The sequence below is a fragment of the Alnus glutinosa genome, chromosome 11, assembly GCF_958979055.1.
Source record: "Alnus glutinosa chromosome 11, dhAlnGlut1.1, whole genome shotgun sequence".
Taxonomy (NCBI): domain Eukaryota; kingdom Viridiplantae; phylum Streptophyta; class Magnoliopsida; order Fagales; family Betulaceae; genus Alnus; species Alnus glutinosa.
The window spans coordinates 1827674-1848463 of NC_084896.1; the positions used below are offsets into that span (position 1 = coordinate 1827674).

Here is a 20790-nt window from a genome sequence, read left to right on the forward strand (position 1 = left end):
TTAGTGTGTAAAGTATTTTGTACTTCTACACACTGTGATGTACGTGCCCTCGGGCATTTGTCGAGTAATACAAGAAGCAATATTTGCTTCGTTTCAAAAAAAAAAGTGGCCTAGTATTTTTCGTATGAAATCAGCTCCTTTTGAGTTTTGGCCCCCAACACACATAAAATTCTAGTTTTGGCCCTGATGTTGTCCACTTTGAGTAACACTATTAAGTAGGACTTTTATTCTCCTTTCATCCCCAAATATAATATGGCTTTTAAAATCATCATTAGATCATAATTCAATAGATCTATTTCAAATTCAATAATAATTTTAAAAGCCACATCACCTTTGAAGGAAAAAGAAAAGAATAAATAAAAGAGGCATCGAATCCCTACTTATAACATTACATCAAAATAACATTACTCTTTGATGTTTGCTGATGGTATTGTTACTGCATGCTTTTAAGTTTTGGTATTATTTACAAAAAAAAAATATATATATATATATATATATATATATTGTTGTGGCAAGAATTCAGTACCAGGCTCATCCATGACACTAACACATTCCTGGACAATAGCAAAAGTAGCAATGAAATGAAGTATTAAGAGAATCAAGAGAGAGATTGGTCCTTTTCATAATTTTCTTCGTAAGGTTATGTACTAACAATGCGAGTAAGAATGTTGTGGCAAATAAAAAGTAAGAGGCAAAAGGAGCAGCCATTGAGAGAAAAGACATGCTATTCTTATACAAAATCATCAATACTCTTACAATCGTTCGACTAGATTTCTTCAAAATTATAGAAAACAAATCCAGAAAAAGATTACCTAGGATAACTCTCAAAGATAACACCGTAAGGATGAATTTATTTCATATTCCAAACTTTTCTTTTGGCCAGCAGAAGCGTGATCCCATGCCTTGTGGACAATTAAATCAGCTACACATGAACTGCACCAAAGACCAACAAAACAAAATAAGGTTAGTGGCTAAACGGGGAAAAAGAACCAATATAAGGTCAAGGCTATAGGAAAATGCTTGGGGGGGTACTACTGCTTTTAATAAGAAATATAGAGGCCCATACATTTGCCTAGAATCAGAACTAGCTCAAAACAATAATTCCTGGGAGCCCCCCCCAAAAAAAAGAACAAGAGCAAGAGCAAGTAAGGAAAAATTCAACTATCGTTCCACGTTTACAAGTTTGTTGCTTCATTCATATATGCTCATAGACCTCAAAACAATAAGTGAATATCAGCAAACATATCACTTCTCAGCACATATGAATCATGATTTCAGGTACACCAGAGGGAAGAAGTAACTAACGTCAAATCCCAACCATTCACATGAACCATACTAAAAAATGTACTCTTGGAGACAACTGCCACTTGTCACTTAGTTTACCCATTACAACGTGGATATATCAGACCAAACCACCTTTCTCTGCTCCACCGTGGTATCATCTGATCAAAATTCAACAATTAAACACATCTTTGTGTCAGCACTTCAAGCATAAACAAGAGTTGCTCGCATTCATTTTCTTTAGGTCAACGGTCAAAGTGTTAAAGGACAACCTACAGTAATGATATACACCACACTTTTATCCCACTTTGTTGATGCGACACTGTCAATCAGCCCTTGAAATTTTTTTCGAACATTGGCTGATGTGCAGTGCCACATAAACAAAATGAGATAAAAGTGGTTTCTAACATTTCTCTTTACATATGAAAATGGAAATGGCTATTACTAACAGTGAATATGAATCAAATAAGGCACAACACAGATAATAATTTTAGGGAGAAGTCCAACCATACAGGAACGCAGTGGCAACAAGGGTCTCTTTCTACCAATTATTTAGACAATAACCATACAGGAACATAGAGGCTACATGGGTCTCTTTGTAGAAAGAGACTATTATCTAATTTAACAAGGGCCCTTATATATTCTTGTCTATCAACAACTAACAAGAATAGCTCAAGTCAAAATTCTGAGACTTTTTTATTACATTGAAAATCGTAATCAACTAAATAAGGGGGAAGAAAAAGAAAAAAAGATGCGATAAGGAGAAAGCAAAAACAATTCATTAAGAACTTAACTCTTTCTCTAGGATTTCTTACCTTTTACCTGCAGATATGAATCAACCAACATGGTCGCTTTTGCTGCCAAAAGGATGTTGAAAAAAAAGATTGAAAAATGCTCCTGGTCTAGTATCTTGATCACCGTATCTGGGAAGGAGAACAGAGCAACCCAGAAGCATCTGCCCCAACAACTGCAAGATCACAAACAGTACATAGCTGCCCTTCCTGGCTTGGCACAAACCGGGAACTACAGTACGGGCAAGAGACATCCTTCTGTCCCCGGTAAATTGGCACATATGTAGCCCCACAAATAACAAATGGGTTTCTGAAATCATAGTTCAACTGAGCTGAATCTGTCATATTCCTCTCTGCAGCCTGCAGCACTTGCCTGGCTGTCTTTGCTTGGTTCTCGATGGTGGGGTTGGTCTCTAGAAGCCGCCGGGCAAAGTTAGCAGCTGTGGCAAGGTTCTTTGCCTTGTAGCAAACAGTCATTGCATTAAGCAAGGCAAGCCTTAAGTGAGGCATTTGAAGGTTGCAGTGAGTGAAATAGGCTGCGAGTTCTTGCTGGTGTACTGGATTGTCCTTAATTTCCCTCCTCTTAAGCTCCATTTGCAAACCCAAAACATACTCTTTCACTATAATGATCAACTCCTTGACTTCGTCAACTTCCCTCCTCGACTCAACAACAATAAGAGGAATAGTATGAAGAATGCTAATAAAAAGCCGAAGAGCCTCAATGAATTTTCCAGCCGTTGTCGCCTTGTAACTTGCCTTAAGCTTCTCTTCCATCTGAGAGAAATTGAACACAAGTGCTGGGGGACCCCTCACATTTGGACTAGCAGACTCATTCCATCCTCGTTCAACAGCAAGTGATATCACTGGAGCAGATGATAATGCACGTAAATAGGAATGACTGCCAGTGTGAAGATCAAGAAACATGGGTCTCAAAGGAGCAAAGTTTTTTATTCCAAGTTGTCTGCTCAGTAACCGCATTGCAGTATCAAAATTGCCAGCAGCTGCATGTTCAGCAGCAAGTGACGACCTCTGGGTCCAAATCTGGTTTACAGGCATGCCAGGAGTCGGGGCCACAAAAACCGAAGAGCGTGCATTGACAGATGCCTTTGGAGTATCTGCTTCAGGGGGGAGCTCCAAATCTTCAAGGTCCCATCCTCCCTCTTCCTCGATCTCTTCAGCCACTTCCCCATCCTCTAAAATTGCATTAACATCCCCATTCTGCAAGCCATCAACATCAACCATTTCCAGTTCCTCACCCCAATCACCATCAACAGCCTCATCCTCTTCATCTGCAGCTCCCCTACCAATATTATCCAGCCCACCTTCAAATATTCCTTTCATGACTCTGAGAAGTGGCCAATCACCACTGCACATAATAGGGGCTGGGGGCATCAGGAGGGAGGCTGCTTTCCCCTCCGGCAAAGAAGGAACATCATCTCCCAACTTAGCTGCTAGACTTTCAGCAACATCCTGTAACCCATGGACTGAAGCTGTGATGTAAGCAAGGGGCAAGTGACCGACATTCTCCAAGATCTTAACACGTTCTCGGACATCACCGAGATAAAGAGCGTTATGAAACTGACCCATGACATCATTCTTAACTTCAGCAATTTTCAGCATCTTGGACAGCTTTTCATTATTACCAGTTATGAGATAAAGAAAAGACAACCTCTCAAAATTTTTAGTCCTCTGGTAGGCATATTCCACAATACCTGCATTGCCCTGGCGAAGAGCCTCCACCCCCAATCTATACCAGTAGTCTTTCTCATCAATTGCTGTCGCTGACGCAACAGCAATTTGGATGTTCCCACTATCTATAGCTAAATTGAACCTAGTTCTCTCATCTTTCACAAAATGGAGAGCAACATCGGGAAAACCCTTCTGTTGAAGATAAGCAATCATAGCCTCACCACAAAGCTGTGAGTTCCTTATCATGCTCATAACATGGTCGTATCTCTTCTTAAAAAGGGAAAGCTTGAAAATATATTCTGTTGCATCAATAACTATAGACCTATTTTTTCCATCGCGATCCAAGCAAAAGATAGTATTCCCAGAAACCTTAGTAATGTATATTGGGACATCAAGAGTTCTGATTATCCCACTATCTCCATTTGGAAGGCAGTATTTTATGTGATTTAGAGTTGTGTAAATAAAAACACCATTATCATCCCAGGCACCACTCTTGACACGGATTGTCTCATGAAGAGTGCACTGGTGCACAAGCTTCTTGCTGGCAATGATAATGGCATGCTTGCTGAGTAAAGCAACACTCTCCATGTCATTTGACCAAACAATGTACTTGATAAAAGGGGTTTGAAGATCACCAAGAACAATTCTCTGCTGGAGATCAAATATAACCACTCTATCCTCAGCCCTACACAGCAAGTTACCTGTTCCAGCATAAAATACTGCATCCGCAGCTATGGGCAGGGCACATTTTTTAACAACCTCATTTTTCAGATTCTTGACTAAGACTTGATTGTTGCTCTTGTCGACCACAGCAAACCTATTCCGAGCCACAAAAACAGCTGATCCTCCAACACCTTTCTTTGCATCTTGCATACTATCACCCCTACCAATGCTATCTTTGGGTATGGAATACAACTCATAAGATCCCCCATCAACATCCGAGCATACAAGAACCGCATTTTCAGTTGGACTGTAAGAAAGAGTTCTTGGACTCTGATTCAAGCTAGTGGAACCAGGGCGTCGAATGGGAATTACCTGTGTGTCTCTTTGAGTTGAAAACTCATAGAATCGCAAAAAGCGATCTTTGGTATAGAACAGAGAATCACCACTCACTGCGAAGGCAGGCCGTTCTCTCTCCAACTTGAAAACAATCATACCACTGTCATGACCAGCTGCCAACAGATTCATCTCAGGATGAGATGCAAGAATCCAGAATCGATCATGCTCCCGACGGAAAGTTTGCACTCCAGTTCTCTTTGTTACATCCCAAACACGTATACTTTTGTCCTCTGAGTTGGATACAATTATGTCCTGTTTGGCATGGAACATAACACATGAAACATTATTCATGTGCCCTCTCAATGTGTCCACTTCCCATGCCTTCGTATCTGAAAACAAACGAACAATAATATGATAAATGATCATTAGGAGTTTTTTTCTTTCTTGGTCACAAGAAGATTCACTTTTCAGCCACACAAATGGAGCAGAAACAAGACTGTCCCAATTGCAGACCACCAAACTTACAATTCAAACGCAACAGAGAGAAAAAAATGAATGTTCAGAAATCTTTCTAAAACTCATAATACTATGCTGTGTTAACCAAACAACAGTCCAACAATGTTAAGGAAAAAAAAAAAAATACTAGAATGAAAAAGGATCACCGTTCATCCGCCATAATTTCACTTGGCGATCATCAGCTCCTGACACAATCAGAGGTAGGGTGGGATGAAATGCAGCCCAGTTGACCCCACGGTCATGACCTTCCAAGACATACTTAACAACTGCATCAACACCACCAAAAAGATCAGTGTTCATCTGACTCAGCCGCAAGATGTCATCTGCAGGGGAAACTGTCTTCTTTCTGAGGGCACCAATATCCCAAACACGAACAGTCTGATCTAGGGAGGCAGACACAACAAGGTCTTCTTTGGGGTGGAATGAGGCACACATAACATAGTGATTGTGACCAGTCAACACAGATATACAAGTGCGTGACTGCCAATTCCAAATACGAATAGTCTGATCATCACTGGCACTCACGATCCATGGGTACTCATGGTGAAACTGCACTGTACGTATATAATCCAGGTGTCCAAGAAGAGTAAAAAGACACCGATGCAACTTGTAGTTCCAAACTTTAATCTTGTAATCATCCCCTGAAAAAAGCCAACACCTTCATTAGTGCATGTACTGCACTGAAACCACTCAGTAAGTAACTTTACTAATAAATGTACGGCGCTGGAACCCCCTCTCCTAGAACTAACTACATCTATGCATGAGGAGCCCTCTCATCTGGAGTAACACTGGCAGAAATCACACTCTTAACAGGATTAGCATTTTAACAAGATTCCTTTGTTAGAGTCCGTTTGGGTTTGCGATTTTAAAATGTGCGATTTGAAAAAGTGATTTTTGAAAATATAGTTAAGCTTTTGGGAAAATCGCAAGTTAGCCTTTAAAATTATGCGTTTTCAAAAAAACACTCTCTTGCCTGCGATTTGAAAAATCAGTTTTCTGCGTTTTCAAATTGTAATTTTTTTAAAACGCAATTTCTAAACGATTCATTTTCTACAATATGGTTTAAAATCACACTTTTTGTCTACAAAATCACAATCCCAAAGGCACCCTTAGTCATTCTGTTTAGTGCTATCAAATTTTTTTCAAAAAAGTCAACGAAAAACTCAAATCAACATCAAATCAGAAATTTCATTCAGATCTGAAGGGACTTGAACAATAGGCAATATTAATCTAAGAGTATAGTGAAGAAAATTCAAACTTTCAGGCAGTAGAGCATTGGATCAATATAATAAAACAATAAGTCAGCCTCAGACTAAATAAGCCTTCAGGAAATAGGATGCACTCTGTTTGGCTGCTCAGAAAAGATAAGAAAAATGAGATTCTTCATCCTTTCGACTTGGAAATTGATTGTTGTTATCAGTTGATTTCAATACCCCAATGGAACCATTTGGATAATTTAAAGTGTTTTCTACTATAGTTGAACTTTTGTTTTTTGGATAAGTTACTACAGTGAAACTTGAAAAGCATATGAAATAAGTTCATTCCAAACTGCATTGTCCTGAAAATTTTAATTTAGATTATGCCATGTCTATATGAGGTACACATGTTTGGCATTTCGGAAAAGAATTGAAAGTTGATTTAGTCATATATATATATTCAATCAATTGATCAGGTTTTGCTTGAAAAGACATCATTGAATGTTGAAATTATTCAATATTAGACAACCCTGGTTACAAATCTTAAGGTGGAAAAGATCTTTAACAGGGGTATTACTGTGAGAATAAAAATTATAAATGGCAATCATATTGTCAAAAGGGGATCAGCTTATATAAAAAAACAAGAAAGAAAAGAAATATGTACATAATTTTCTTTTGATTGAGAAGTTAACATGTACGTAGAGAGTCTCCAATCCACGATTTCACTTCCCACCTCATACTTATGGAGAGAGGAAATGTCGTTTGAGCTAAAGTTCATTGGTGAAATCTGGTCATCTTTGACTATGTTAGAACAAGGTATAATTTGTTTGTTGACTTTTTTCTATGGAATTAGCAAATATTTACAGAAATGTAGTATTAATTCTTGAATAGGGAAAATCTTAGACAAAATTTCATGTCGCTATATAAAAGTTTACACATCTTTTATCTTATAAGGTTTTAATTCCATATGTTGCTAGACTGAGACAAATTTTGAACCTTTTCATTTTGAATTAGCTCTATGATGTAGTGAAGCCATTGTGTTTATAAATAAAAAATATTGTTTCGCACTAAAATCTAATGTTGCGATATTTTTAGGATATTAAGAAGAAAAAAAAAAAAAAAAGCCTCTGTGCATGCACGAAACACATTCAAAGAGGCTAGTAAATGATTAAGCAGAAGGTCTTATTTCAAATTCATTTTTTGATTTACTTTGTTGAAACAGAATAACTTATCTTTCATTCATCACTCTTTTTGTCCCCACAACTTTAAACCATTTTATGATGCTCAAACTTAATACAATCGATTTAAATAAGAGATTACGATCCAAACCCCTCCACTCCTAATCCTCTAACCCAAACCCTCAAAATTCAAATTTCCATTTCTTTTCTCACTTAAGCATTTCCCTTGGCCCCCTAACAGTGAATACAAGCCTAGATCTATACAAATTCAACAGCAACCAACCAAAAGAAACACCCAACTTCATATTTTCAATTGGGACATACCACTTGCACCATATAATCACAAGCATAATCTACGAATCAATCAACAATTATTAAATGGCAACAAGATCTGCAATTCCATATCAATACCTCCAGACACAAATAGTGGCTGAGATTTGTGGAAATGGACGCCACGAACAGGCCCATCATGCTCGTCGAACCTATCGATCAAAGTCCCCATCCGGTAGTCCCATAGCTGGATCACGCCGCTGTGGAGACTCGCGAGGATCCACGGCCTCTTACTGTGGAAACTCAGCCCCTTTACTCTATTACTCTTCGTCTCGAACTTTGTCAACATCTTCAATCACTGTCCACAAACCGAATCGCATCAAAACCCTCACACAATTCCCTATGAAACGGCGCACTCCCTAGCGCAAAACGAAGACACCAGATCAAATCGAATAGGAATTTCAAATCAATAACTCCTTTACGCAATTATATCACACTGTTTAATTGCCAAAAAAAACCATAGGAAACGAACAAAATCTTAGGAATTGAAGCTTAAGCAGTAAGATTCAAAATTTTCTCGGCCTGTCCTACAATTTATCGCCCACCAAACAGAAAGCTAAGTCATCATTTCGATTCAAAATTTGAGATTCGAATGAGGATACGAAAATTCACCTCAGATCTGATTAGTATGGGAAGAGATCAAGCTCAGCAGCATCCACAATCACCGAAACTACCAGATGCGCGTATATCTGTGCATATATATATAAAGAGAGAGAGAGGTTTAGTGAGAGTTTTAGAGAGAGAAAGAGGTAGATCGGGGGGGGGGAGGGAGATAGAGAAGGTTTATTTGAGTTCTCTCTTCGTTGAGAGTGTGCGAGTAATTTTACAAAGAGAGAAAGACAGAGGGGAGAGAGAGGGAATTTTCTAGTTCCATGAGGGTAGGGTGGGGAATGTAAAATAGAGTAATGCTGATCATCAACCCCAATTTTTTACAACTACGTCGTACGAGTCCACGCTGTGTGTTTTGAGAAAGCTTAGCAACGGACGGAGCCAGACATTTTAATGAGAGGGGGCAAATAATTTTTTTTCTTTGAGTAGGGTTAAAGCATAGAGTAATGCTACACATCATCTCTTTGTCCTCCTTTTGTCCCCCAAAATTGATGTGGCTCTTAAAATCACCATTGAATTTTTGATATATGACTATTAGATTTTGATCCAATGATGATTTTAAGAGCCACATCAATTTTGGGAGGACAAAAGGAGGACAAGGGGATTATATGTAGCATTTTTCTAAAGTATATATATAAATGCAAATTTTAAGTAAGTTAAACATAACTCAATTTTGATATTTTTATTATAACATTCAAATTAAAAAACAATAAGCAAAAGTAAAAAAAAGTTTTTAGAAACAAAAATAATAATAAAAAAAAAAATAAAGAAAACTGCTGTCCAAATATTCTTCAGGAAAAAAAAAAAAAAAAAAAGGTCTCAGTTATTTTTTTCACACATTCTTAGAAAATCGAGCTTGGTCAAGCTTGTGACTCCTCAAATTCACACCTGTCTTCTTCCAATGCACTACTTTACTAAACCTTTTTCGTTTACTTTGAACAAAGCATCTATAACTTTGTAAAGATCCTTTCATTATTACCTTCTTAGACATGTCAATTGCTACATGTGAACTATTAAAGGAAAAAGTTTTGACAATGATTGAAAAGATGATAAACGGGAAGGGGCCAAGGAAAAAAAAAATATTGCTAGGAGCCGATAAGCAATAAAAAACCTTAATTTGATTCATCTAAAAATAAAATACCTTAATTTAATTTTTGTTGTTTACCTTTAAATTTTATTTTATTTTTATTTTTCTTAAGAGTTGAGGGGGGGCCATGGCCCCCACCGGGCCCCCCCTCTCTCCGTCATTGCTTAGCAATTTTGACAGATTTACAAATTTGATACGAACACGATATGAATATATAGGGTTTGAGTTTAAACTATGACTCGTTTATGACCTGTCAACCCGTTTACGACACGTTTATGACCCGTCAACCTGTTTATGACATATTTACGACCAGTGGCAGGCCTACATATTTATGACCCCCCAAGTCCCAAAATTTTCCTCCCAAATTTTTTTTTTTAAAAAAATAAATTTTGCCCTTTTTTTTTTTTTTTTTTTTAAAAAAAATTTGGCCCCTCAATATTCACAAGGCTGGGTCCGCCAGTGTCTACGACGCGTTAATGACACATTTATTATCAAATTAGTTAAACGAATTGACACGCTAACCCGATGGATTGACAAGTCAACCCGAATTGCATAGCATAGTTTTAAGTAAACTTTTCATATTAATTATTCTAAAAATAAAAATTACTTAAAACATGTTATATAATAATTTAAAATTTTCTTTTTTTTAAAAAAAAAATTACTTGAAAGACATTACGCCAGCAAACTTAAAAAATAGTATAATACTCGTATGAAATGCTCTGGTGGGTATGTTTGTGTGTAGTGGCGAAGATGAAGGGGTGCGAGTGAGTCTGAAAAAAAAAAATGTAATGTTTTAACCCAAACGTTATTATGTCCCTACAAGGCTATAAGCCCTTATAAATTAAATCAAAACATTAATTTCTCTGTATTTGTTCAGAAGAAAAATAAATAAATAAATAAATTTAAGACAGCTTAACCCAGCTCCAGTCTAACAGCAGCAACATCCTTAAAAAATAAAAATTACCCTTAAATTTGGGTTGATATTAAACTAAGAAAACCCAACCCAAAATCAAAATTAGACACTATGAATGATCGACAGTCAACACGTCTCAAATCTTCCTCTACACGCTACTACGGTACTAGCAATTTTAGGGCGCGTAGGATGCAATTTTAGACACCTTGAATTTTATATATATATATATATATATATTATTATTATTATTATTATTATTTTTGTTTTGTATTAGTGCCTACATGTTAACTAATAAATCAATTTGGCATATATTAATGAAGTTTGATAGATACGTATTTTGTGATACATATATTATGTTATAATTTATATTTTGAATTGTAATTACCATACTTTTATATATTATAATAAAAATATAGTATATAAAAAGAACAAAAAAAATTATTTATTATTTTAATTCCGCTCATACTAAGACAAATTCCTAACTCCTCCACTGTTTGTGTGCATGTTCATAGCATCAGGATTTTCTCCAGTTGATTTTCAATTGGGGATACAAGAATATTTTTATAATTTTACACTATTAATACTCCTGTATATAAATGATCGACTCCTTTCCAATTCCTCTCGACCGGAAAGGATCCTAGTCCGATGGCCGTTGGATTGGGATTCAGATTGTTGTGATATTTTGGGAGGTGGCATCGTTGTTAGTGCTAGACTTGAATCTTAAGCAAGATTAAGAAGTCAATTAACGGTCTAGATATGATGATTGTAGGTGGTCACTGGTCAATGAGATTTACCATCACATAGGACCTGTTGACAGGTAAGGTTAATAATGAATCTGGTGCAAAGAAAATTGACAAAAAATTGGCAGGTTTTTTTTTTTTTTTTTTTTTTTTAAAAAAAATAAAATTAAAAAAGAGTGTTTATTTTGGGGGTATCATTATTTTTATTACAAATATCCCATAAATTGACCCGGCTATTTACGTGGCAAAATGTAGGTTGTCGCATAATAGTCAACATGATACATAGCACATTTATGAAGTGACATGACTGTCTATGTGACATTAATCACGTTAGCAATTAAAATATGAAGTTTTATATTACAATTATTGTGACACTCATTTTTAAAAGATACGAACTAAAAAAATTGCATTACTTTTTTCAGGTAATTTCGTTAACAAAATTAATTATTATTTTTAATTAAATGATTTAAATATCTTCATCTTAGTATTTAGTAACTCTAAAATCCCTAATTATTTCTTAATTCATTGTATCTTATTAATTAAAATATTTAAGTGATTAAATTATAATTATTTAAGAATAATATTCACAATTTTAATAATTTCATCAAACTTACTAGATCTAGAGGATCATGGACTATAGATCAAATAAAAGTATCAAAGTCCTCTAGATTTATAACGGTAATTCCGTCGTATAATTCTTAAAATTTTAGATATTGCTTTTAATTAATCGATTTAGATTTTGTCACCTCAAAATATAATTTTGTAATATACAGTGAATCAAATAAAAGATTATGATCATTTATAAATAATAAATATTGAGACAATAAAACTATGATTGGTAGTTTTTGATACGACCTGCGAATCCAATACAAATACGACACAAAGTTATAGGGTTTGTGTTTATGCTAAACGGGTTTGGGTTTATGACACGTTTATAAACTGGTCAAACGAGTCAATCCGTTTATGACCCGCCAACCCGTTTATAACCATTATAAACGTGTCATGTTCAAATTTTATGTCTCAACCCGTTTAGCTAATCGTGTAGGATTTGAGTTGGTGGGTCAACCGGATCGACCCAAAATCAACACGATAACTCGCTTTGTCAACCCTAAATAATACATAAACTATTTAAAGCTTTTTTTTTGTTTTTAGTGAACTATTTAAAAACTCTTGATATAAAGGAAGATGTACAATGCCCTCAAGTTAATATTCACCACATTATGACAATCGAATTGATGGTGTAGATAAACCGAATATGATGACTAAATTGTACCCAATCAATCCTCAAAAAATCCAATCGAGCCTAATTGACTACAGTCAATCGATTTTGGGTTCAAGTGGTTTTGGTTGTGTTTGGGTTTCCGGGTCTTTACCTGTGAAGCTGTTTGGGTCGGCCAATTCTTCATTTGAGACGAGCTTGTGAGGCCTATTTGTCATTATCAGGTGAATCTCACATTCTAAACTAACTAGAACAAGTGAGCTCAACATCCTCATTAATTATTCGAATTTATGTATTATACGGACGAAAAAAATAATATTTTGTGTTAGGTTTTTGTTATAGTCCCTTCAATGTGCTTCGGACTTGATGTCCACCCAGATCTCTGCCTATCTAGTATTCTAGTTGTACGTAGTAGGAGTCTTTAATTATAAGTTGTTTTATATTTGGGGTCTTTGAGTCCATAAGAGTTTAGGAGGAGTTTTTTCTTTTTTCTATTCAAATTGAGGAAAGGGGGAAAAAGAGAAACAAAGAAATAACAAGGGAGGATCCTTCCCACTAATAATAAGAGTTAGGAGTCTTTGAGTTGTTTTGTAGTAATAAGAGTCTATTTAAATCAAGTTTATGAATAAAAAATGATATAGAGAAAAGTCTATTTCCAAACTTATGTTTAAAGGAGATCTCTAAGAACATACCCAAATTTATCTAGTTACAAACTTAATATTGTTCGTAACATGCTTACAAAAGCATGGTTTTGTTATGGTGCATTTAGTATACATCTATGAGCCTAGATTGAGATATTGTATACAAAGAGTGATCAAAATGAAAAGAACTATCAATGCTACATGAATAATGTTTCAACAAAAAGATCCCCAGGTGGCATATAGGAGTGGTGGTTGTTGGCTGGCACATCATATCCGCATCAAAACAAATTTTCTCAACTTCTGGAAGGTTTTCTTTTTCTTCATTTCCTGATTCACAAGAGGAACCAGAATGAACAGGTCACATGACTCACATTAGCACGCTATTCATACCCCTTATGGTAACAAACCATCTTCAATTCCAGATGGCTACTATTATGGTTTGCCCTGAAGGAGTTGGACAATATCCTCAGCTCTTGATTGAATGCCTTTTAAATACTCTGTAAGAACGCGCTGCTGGTAAGAACCTCCTTCCTGAAAGAGAGATAGAGAGAATGAAATGGATACCATCAAAGAGAGAAAAGAAAGAACAAAATCAGATAAATCAGAAGTGACTTGAACTAAATTTATCTGATGACTGAAATTCAAGGCCAAAGGTTTGTCTCACTGTTCGGATTAAAGTACGCTCAATCCGTTTCTTGATGACAGCATAAAACTCCTCTGGTGAAATTTCCCCTTTGCCAACTGTCATTCCGTTGATCAAAAGTTTGTTCCATTCTTCCTCTGGAGCTGCCGTCCATATAAAGTTTATTAGTAATGCAGATCAGCAAAATTCTCTCTTCTCCAGGAACAGTGAAGAAGTAGTTTACTAACATAAAAAATTGTATTCTTTGAAGTGTAATACCTTTTATAATGACTTCAAGAAACTGCTCAACCTTCAAAACTTCCTCTCCTGCACCAGAAACATCACTAGGTACTGGTCTCTAAAGCATCAACTTTTAAGCGAAAGCAAATCACAGGAAAATCACTACAAAATTTACTCAAGACAGATAAAAAATAATAAGGGAAAAGACACAGATTTATTAAATAAAATTTTACGTCCAAGATATTCAGAAGTTATACTGTCAAATATTTTTATTTCATTGATATAACTAGAAGTTGCTGTCACATATTAGGGAAATGAAATTTAACATATTAAGCAATACTCATATAAGCATAATGAATTTAAATTTCAAATTTACCTCACTCTAAATATATATAACTTGCACAAAACAACATCAAATGGATTAGTCTTAAACTAATAATAATGTGAAAGACCAATATGCATCATTCTACCTACATAAGTTAGTGAATAACCAAGTTCTTTAAAAAAAAAAAAAAAACTTAACATTTTACTTTTCCTTTATTAATCTGGATGAATATGCACATACTACTTAATAAGTTGAGGTTGTCCTGGAAACATCTAGCCATATCCAATCCCAGTCATTGTCCAACATTTAGGTGCTTTAGCTTTTGGTATTTGCTTTCCTACAATCATATTGTTTGCAAAGATAACTTCCAAGTATTGACATTACACGTAAACTTGGAGAGGGTAATACCTTTCTTTGCATAACTACGTTTGGAGAGAACTATGGAAGCATAGAGTTGCAAAACCTTTTGCAACATAGCCTCCAATCCTGGCTTATCCCCATCTTCTTTTGCCTGCAGACAACCAATATATTTTTAGTAACTAAATCATTTATTAAGATCTCAATAAGGGCTAGAATCTGAACAATGTTGCAAGAAAAATTAAAATATGAAAATCCAATACCACGTGTAATATGAAATTAATGAATATTGATGATGTGAACATTATAAAATTAAATTCTTAAATCTATCAATATAATATATACACACCCAGTATGACTTTGAACATATATAGAAAGATGATTGTGTGGCTAGTTTCATGCTAAAAAAAATAAGAGATAAGAACACGCAAGAAGACAGAGTGAATCCTTTTTTTTTTTAAAATTAATATCTGGCAATGCCATCTGATGGAAAACATACCCCAATTTAAGTTATGATTTCTTATTACTGTTTAGATTGAGTAAAATGTAACTAAACCAGTTACTAGCACAATACTCTTTGGCTACGAACAAAAGCTAATTAATGCAGGAAATAATAAAAACCACAAGACAGACTTACTTGCCGCAGCTGCGCATTAACCTCTGAAAGAAAGCCTTCATCTAGTTGCCCTTCTTGTTCCCTTTGCTTTATCTCCTAAATATCAGAAGAGGTGATTATAAGTTGCATAAAGAAATCTCAGTTAGTATTATAACTGAAAATTTGATTGGGCAAAAAGACGACACCATATTAACAAATTGGTGTGTACTTCCAGCAACATGGCTGTCCAAGCTGCTTCTATGTGTACCTTATCTAAAACAACAAAGTAGAAGAAGCAACCATCTCCAAGTTCTTTGTTGCTTCTTGTCTTTCTATCGTTCCATGCATGACTAGTGGCATTATTTCCGTTCTTCAAAATAGTCATGACTAATGGCATTTTTTAAATGGACATCAGTGTCAAAAAAAGCTATAATTATCAAGATGCAGTTGTGATGTGGGCAAAGCATCTATAAGTGATGAGCAGTGATTTGCAAGCTTGGTCAATAAGAACTTTATCTTCAGCTCACAATATAAGATAATATAATGAGCACATGAAAAGGTAAAGAAAAAAAGCTTCATGAAGACACAGAAAGTATCCAACGGAAGAATGAAAATTAATTTTAAACAAACTTGACTAAAAGACTTACTTTCTCCATTAATTTGAGGACCTCAGGGTCTCTAGGAGGCCAAATAACCTCTTCCACTTCATCAACCACAGGTTTTAATATCTCCTTGAGAACGTCAGTGGAAGAATTTATTTTTTCCTGCAAGAGAAAGATATATATAAAGAAAAAAAAAATATGAAAGAACTACAGTGGGGGGGAGACGAAGTAACATAAATGAAGCACACTGGAAAATAAAATAGCAGTTCATCAATGATAAGGGGAGAGAGAGAAAGAGAGAGAAGAGGGAGAGGGAGAGAGAGAGAGGTACATTGGTCTTATGGACGAGGCGATCCACTATGCTCATTACAGATGTAGCCAATTCCTCGTAATCTTTCTGCAAAAAGACAAACATTATGCATCAGTATTTCTTGTGCAGAGCAGGAAACAGAAAGAAGTCAAACATCAGAACGTAATCAAATATTAGAATTAACTAAGTCAAAAAGCATGCTTTATCATCCTCTGATTTGCAGGTCTCAGTTCTTGCTGCAAGGCGTATCCAAAAACTCTCATTGAAAGCAAGGACATTCTCAACAACAAGCTTCTGAAGCTGTTCATAGAACAAAAACACAGCAATAATAAGGTTACAGATATATATTATGAAAGATATTTGCAGTTTCAAGTAAATGGAGCCACATTTACTCATACAAAATGTAATATTACACCCCATACTTCCGAAGAAATTTGAAAATATGTGTGTGGACATGATGGAAAGAGTTTTTACCCTGATTTATAACATCAGAAACTCACATCAAGGAAATGTCAAGATATTTTTTCATGAAAATGACCAAAAGCATTGCCTTTTATGGTCTAATCTCGTTATTCCTTTGATAGTCAAACAGAGCAGCGCTCTCCAAACAGTCCTCAGAACATAAGAATAATTTGTAATCTTACCAAATTTATTGAAACTGATTTTAACAGAGACATTTTACCTAAAATGAAGTGAAACAAGAAGAACAAAATTTGCATAGCACCATCTTCTAATTTTTCCAGGAAAGTACCATGTACTTACTTCATTTGGATTTGCATCCCTCAGTGTATCTATCAGCCTGTCCACTTCAACGGTCTTTTTGAAAGCTTCCTCAGCAGCTTGACTGGCTGCATAGATCAAATTTCTCCTGTTTTATTAGATGCAAACACGCAATTTTACTACAGATAGCTCCATCAATCAGAAAAAAAAAAGTATACAATACCATAGAACCACAAAACTTGAACAAAAATCATTTCAGCATGAGCACACACAAGGGAATCATATATTGTGGCTTTCAATGATTAATGGCATTCCACTAAATTCTCCAAAACTGCAATTCCCACCAAGTAAGCCCCTCAAGAATTTCCCAGGTGAAATCCATATATAAGTTGCACCAAAACAACAAGAAAACTAAATCCACTCTACTTCAGCTATTAATATTTCCAAGAAATTCTTTTATCATCAATCACACTTGTTACCAATCCAAATCAGGGTAATTCAAAAAGTCTTTTTTTCTTTCTTTCTATATTTTCATTAAACAACGTAATTCAGCAAGTCAAAACGAAATATCAGAGAACAGAAAAAGAAATTACCTCCTCTTCCAATCCATTGAAGTGGTCGAAGAAAACGGCTTAAGCCACCGCAATTTGAAAACCCCAGCTCTCCAACTTTGGAACAATGAGCTCTATACCACAGAGCAATGGAACTTTTATTTAGGAAAAAAAATAAAATAAAATAAAAATCTACATTATTCTCAGCAACCAAACGGGGTGAGGAGGAAGAGGATGCGAATAGGGTTTTAAATTCAGTGAAACGTAGAGGAATTTTACCTGGTTATGGTGGGAATGAGAAGCCGAAGAGAAGCAAAGAAGGGCCGGTGAGAATGCTGACGTGGCAGAGAACGCCGCCATTTGCTGAGTAGCCAAGTAGTACAAACTTGCGGTGGCGGGAGAGAGGGCACCAAAGAGTAACGACCGTTCAAGTTTTTCAACCCAATCCTTTTAGCCTATTGTATTTGCAGCGACCACATCAAATTGATAGAGAGGCTTTGGGCCTAAAAGCCCAAATATAATTTCCTTTTTGTTTTAGGGTCAAGTCTAAAAGCATATCAAATTAGTCATTTGGGTTTTTAAAAATGATAAAATTGGTCCTGAGACCTTTTGTGTGTATAAATGGTACATTTAGTTCAAAATAACCATTTTAAAACATAAGAATTAAAAATGTAGTTAAGCATCGGTAAAATTACAGTTTAATTTTTAAAATTAAACGTTTTAAAAAACGCACCACTTACATGGGATTTGAAAAAACAATTTTTTTTTTTATTTACAAATCACAATTATTTTAAAACGCACTCTCAAACGATGTATTTTATGTGATTTGATTTAAAAATTGCCCGTTTGCTATGCGAAATCGCAATCAAAATTACTTATTCCATCCACTTCCTTGAGTGAGCTGTTTGTCATATGCACCAAAAAAGGAAAGAAAAAAAAATTAAAAAACAGGTGGTCTAATCATGTTGTGCTGCGTGTACCATCTCCACGTAAGCCTTGACAACTCGACATATGGTTCCAAATTAGCATTCCATCTAGCTTAGTGTGTCCACGTCAACACTGCCATGTCACCATAAACATAGGTGGTTGAGCATTTAAGACACGTATCGAATAAACCTAAGTGGTTTAGTGTTTAAGAAATGTTAGCCTAATGACTACTTTTATCACTTTTGAAAATCTTAAGGACTGTTTATATATATATATATAACCCAAGGACTGATTGGATATACACCAAAAGCACAAAGACTAGTTTTAGATCTAACACTTGGTTTTAAACATGAGAGTGTCCAAGATATCATTTTGACTAATCCTTATACACTTTCCGAATAGTTTTATCCTACCACTATTTCACCCTACTAACATGATAGCATCAATTAGACCTAGGATCGATTCTTGTTAGAAGGGAATATTAAAAAAAAAAAAAAAAAAAAAAAAAGGAAAAAAAAAAAAGAAACTTCAAGAACAAATCGGCATTACCACGTCAACACAATAAAATAATAACGAGATAAAAATGTAGTTACTAGATGAAATTACAAACTCTTAACCTATCTATAGGAGTTATATTTTCGAAATAAATAAAAAAAGAAAAAAAAAAGAAAAAAAAAGACTATCTATAGGAGTTATTTATCGAATCTTGGATTGCCACTTGAACTATCCTTTTCGGATTGCCCAAACAAGATTTCATTGGACCAACGCCTAACTTGGGCTTGGTTTCCACCAAACCTGTTGTGGGTTGCCTTCCACTACATATCTTGGGCTTAACAGTTAACAGGCACCCTCTACAATGTGCAAACATGGTTTTGAATGGGCCTAACCTGATTGCACTCAAAACACCCTAATTCACAAGGAGCAATGATACCTTCACAAACTCTCGTACCCAACTCTCACACAACCCTCTCACACTGTGTGAGTCTCACATATAGGACACACACAATGTAAGAGGAGGGTTGTGTGAGAGTTGGATGGGAGTTGTAAGGAAAACATTTCTTAATTCACAAGGCCAATTGCAACTAAACCAGGCCGAACAGTTTGTGTGGGATGAGGATTTTCTTGTGTTAGTCACAAAGTTGATGTAATTATTGATTCAATTTTTTAATTTTAACAATAATTAATCTAATAATTACTATTAAATCTTGTCACGTCAGTACCATGAAATGTTTACATAATATACAACATTTCTCTTTTTGTTATTAAGTTGTTCAAGAGAACGAACCCACTTACCCTAAATAAACAAGTTCCTACAATTTATTCTCTTCGACCGCCTAAATTTCTATAAAATTTGAACAGCCTAATAACATAAAAAAATCCGAATCCGTTTGTCTGTGTCGGCGTAACGCCCCGAGTTAGAAAAATAAAAGGGTGCGAACTTAGGCATACATTATGATAATATAGAAAAATAAAATCATAATGGGACCATCCCAAGGCAAAAAAGAGTCAAATAATTGGACTACATGAAAACAAAATCATACTCAACAATGCGCTACACCTGGTTAGAGAGTGCGAAAATCAGGGGATGGGGAACTGAAGCACATGTTACATGTTGGCAAAGATCTTTTCCATGCTTTTGGTACCGTCCTTTTATTGAGTAAACAGCAATAAAGCTGGTCTAATTCACCGACCTACGCTTGGTCTTCCTATAATCCTATTTTTATTTTTTTTAACCTTTTTTTTAAAAAATAAAAAATAAAAAATAAAAATGGCATAGCTACGATGCATGTATCACTCTCCATGAATCATTAGTCTATGATAAGTACAGGAATCTTTTTATGATAAATGATGATTTGGTTATTCCTAAATTAAAAAATTTAGTTTACCCTAATTTTAGAGCTTCGTTTATATTTGAAATTATTAAAATCTCTATAAATATAAAAGAAGGCCTTTTACGTGTGAAATTTTATCTTATTATTACAGTAGCGCGGTGTTTTTAGCTCTAATATCAAATTATACAAACTGAAAAATACTAAGTATGGTAAGCCAAACCGTCCTCATTAAAATGAAATAAAAGTAGGGTCATAGTCCTAACAAAACAAAACAAAAAAAAAAACTCACCTAATTCTCGTCTCTCTTTCTTTACTTTCATTTTTTTACTTCATTATGGCATTATATAGTAGTATCGGAGATTAGAAAAAGCTTGTGTAGCCTCTTTTTTCTTTTTACCAAGCACGGTCGGCCAGACCGTCCTTATTGAGCTGAAATAAAAGCAGGGCCACCGCCCTAAAAGAAAAAAAATTACAAAACCACCTTTATCACAAGTTCGATTAGTCAAACTAAACATCGCAT

General features: G+C 35.2%; 2 protein-coding genes across 3 annotated transcripts; both read right to left on the reverse strand.

Annotated features, from left to right (window-relative positions):
- Window positions 1-707: 707 nt before the first annotated feature.
- LOC133882318 (coatomer subunit alpha-1) lies at window positions 708-8760 on the reverse strand. Of its 2 annotated transcripts, none has more exons than XM_062321460.1 (5): window positions 8593-8760; window positions 8062-8278; window positions 5423-5917; window positions 2097-5149; window positions 708-933 (listed from the first exon to the last, which is right to left on the reverse strand). In XM_062321460.1, the coding sequence occupies exons 2-4, from the start codon at window positions 8267-8269 to the stop codon at window positions 2196-2198; spliced, it is 3657 nt and encodes a 1218-aa protein (XP_062177444.1). In that variant the 5' UTR covers window positions 8270-8278; window positions 8593-8760; the 3' UTR covers window positions 708-933; window positions 2097-2195. The 2 variants fall into 2 exon arrangements, with proteins under 2 accessions (XP_062177444.1, XP_062177443.1); XM_062321459.1 differs by having other exon boundaries at window positions 8062-8339.
- Window positions 8761-13395: 4635 nt separating this feature from the next.
- On the reverse strand, window positions 13396-17962 carry LOC133882566 (uncharacterized). Its single transcript, XM_062321769.1, has 11 exons — window positions 17791-17962; window positions 17554-17645; window positions 17003-17108; window positions 16442-16540; window positions 16262-16327; window positions 15976-16092; window positions 15371-15445; window positions 14785-14887; window positions 14091-14138; window positions 13854-13975; window positions 13396-13720 (listed from the first exon to the last, which is right to left on the reverse strand). Exons 1-11 carry the CDS (start codon window positions 17869-17871, stop codon window positions 13622-13624), a joined length of 1008 nt encoding a protein of 335 aa, XP_062177753.1. The 5' UTR covers window positions 17872-17962; the 3' UTR covers window positions 13396-13621.
- Window positions 17963-20790: the final 2828 nt, after the last annotated feature.

Coding starts and splice junctions, on each gene's coding strand:
- LOC133882318 (XM_062321460.1), bottom strand. CDS start 8,269: ATGTTGACAAAGTTCGAGACGAAGAGTAATAGAGTAAAGGGGCTGAGT. Junction 5,918..8,061: donor GCCACTATTTGTGTCTGGAG/GTATTGATATGG, acceptor GGCTTTTTTCAG/GGGATGATTACAAGATTAAA. Junction 5,150..5,422: donor GAAATTATGGCGGATGAACG/GTGATCCTTTTT, acceptor GTTTGTTTTCAG/ATACGAAGGCATGGGAAGTG.
- LOC133882566 (XM_062321769.1), bottom strand. CDS start 17,871: ATGGCGGCGTTCTCTGCCACGTCAGCATTCTCACCGGCCCTTCTTTGC. Junction 17,109..17,553: donor TCAATGGATTGGAAGAGGAG/GTAATTTCTTTT, acceptor CTAATAAAACAG/GAGAAATTTGATCTATGCAG. Junction 16,541..17,002: donor GGGATGCAAATCCAAATGAA/GTAAGTACATGG, acceptor TTCTATGAACAG/CTTCAGAAGCTTGTTGTTGA.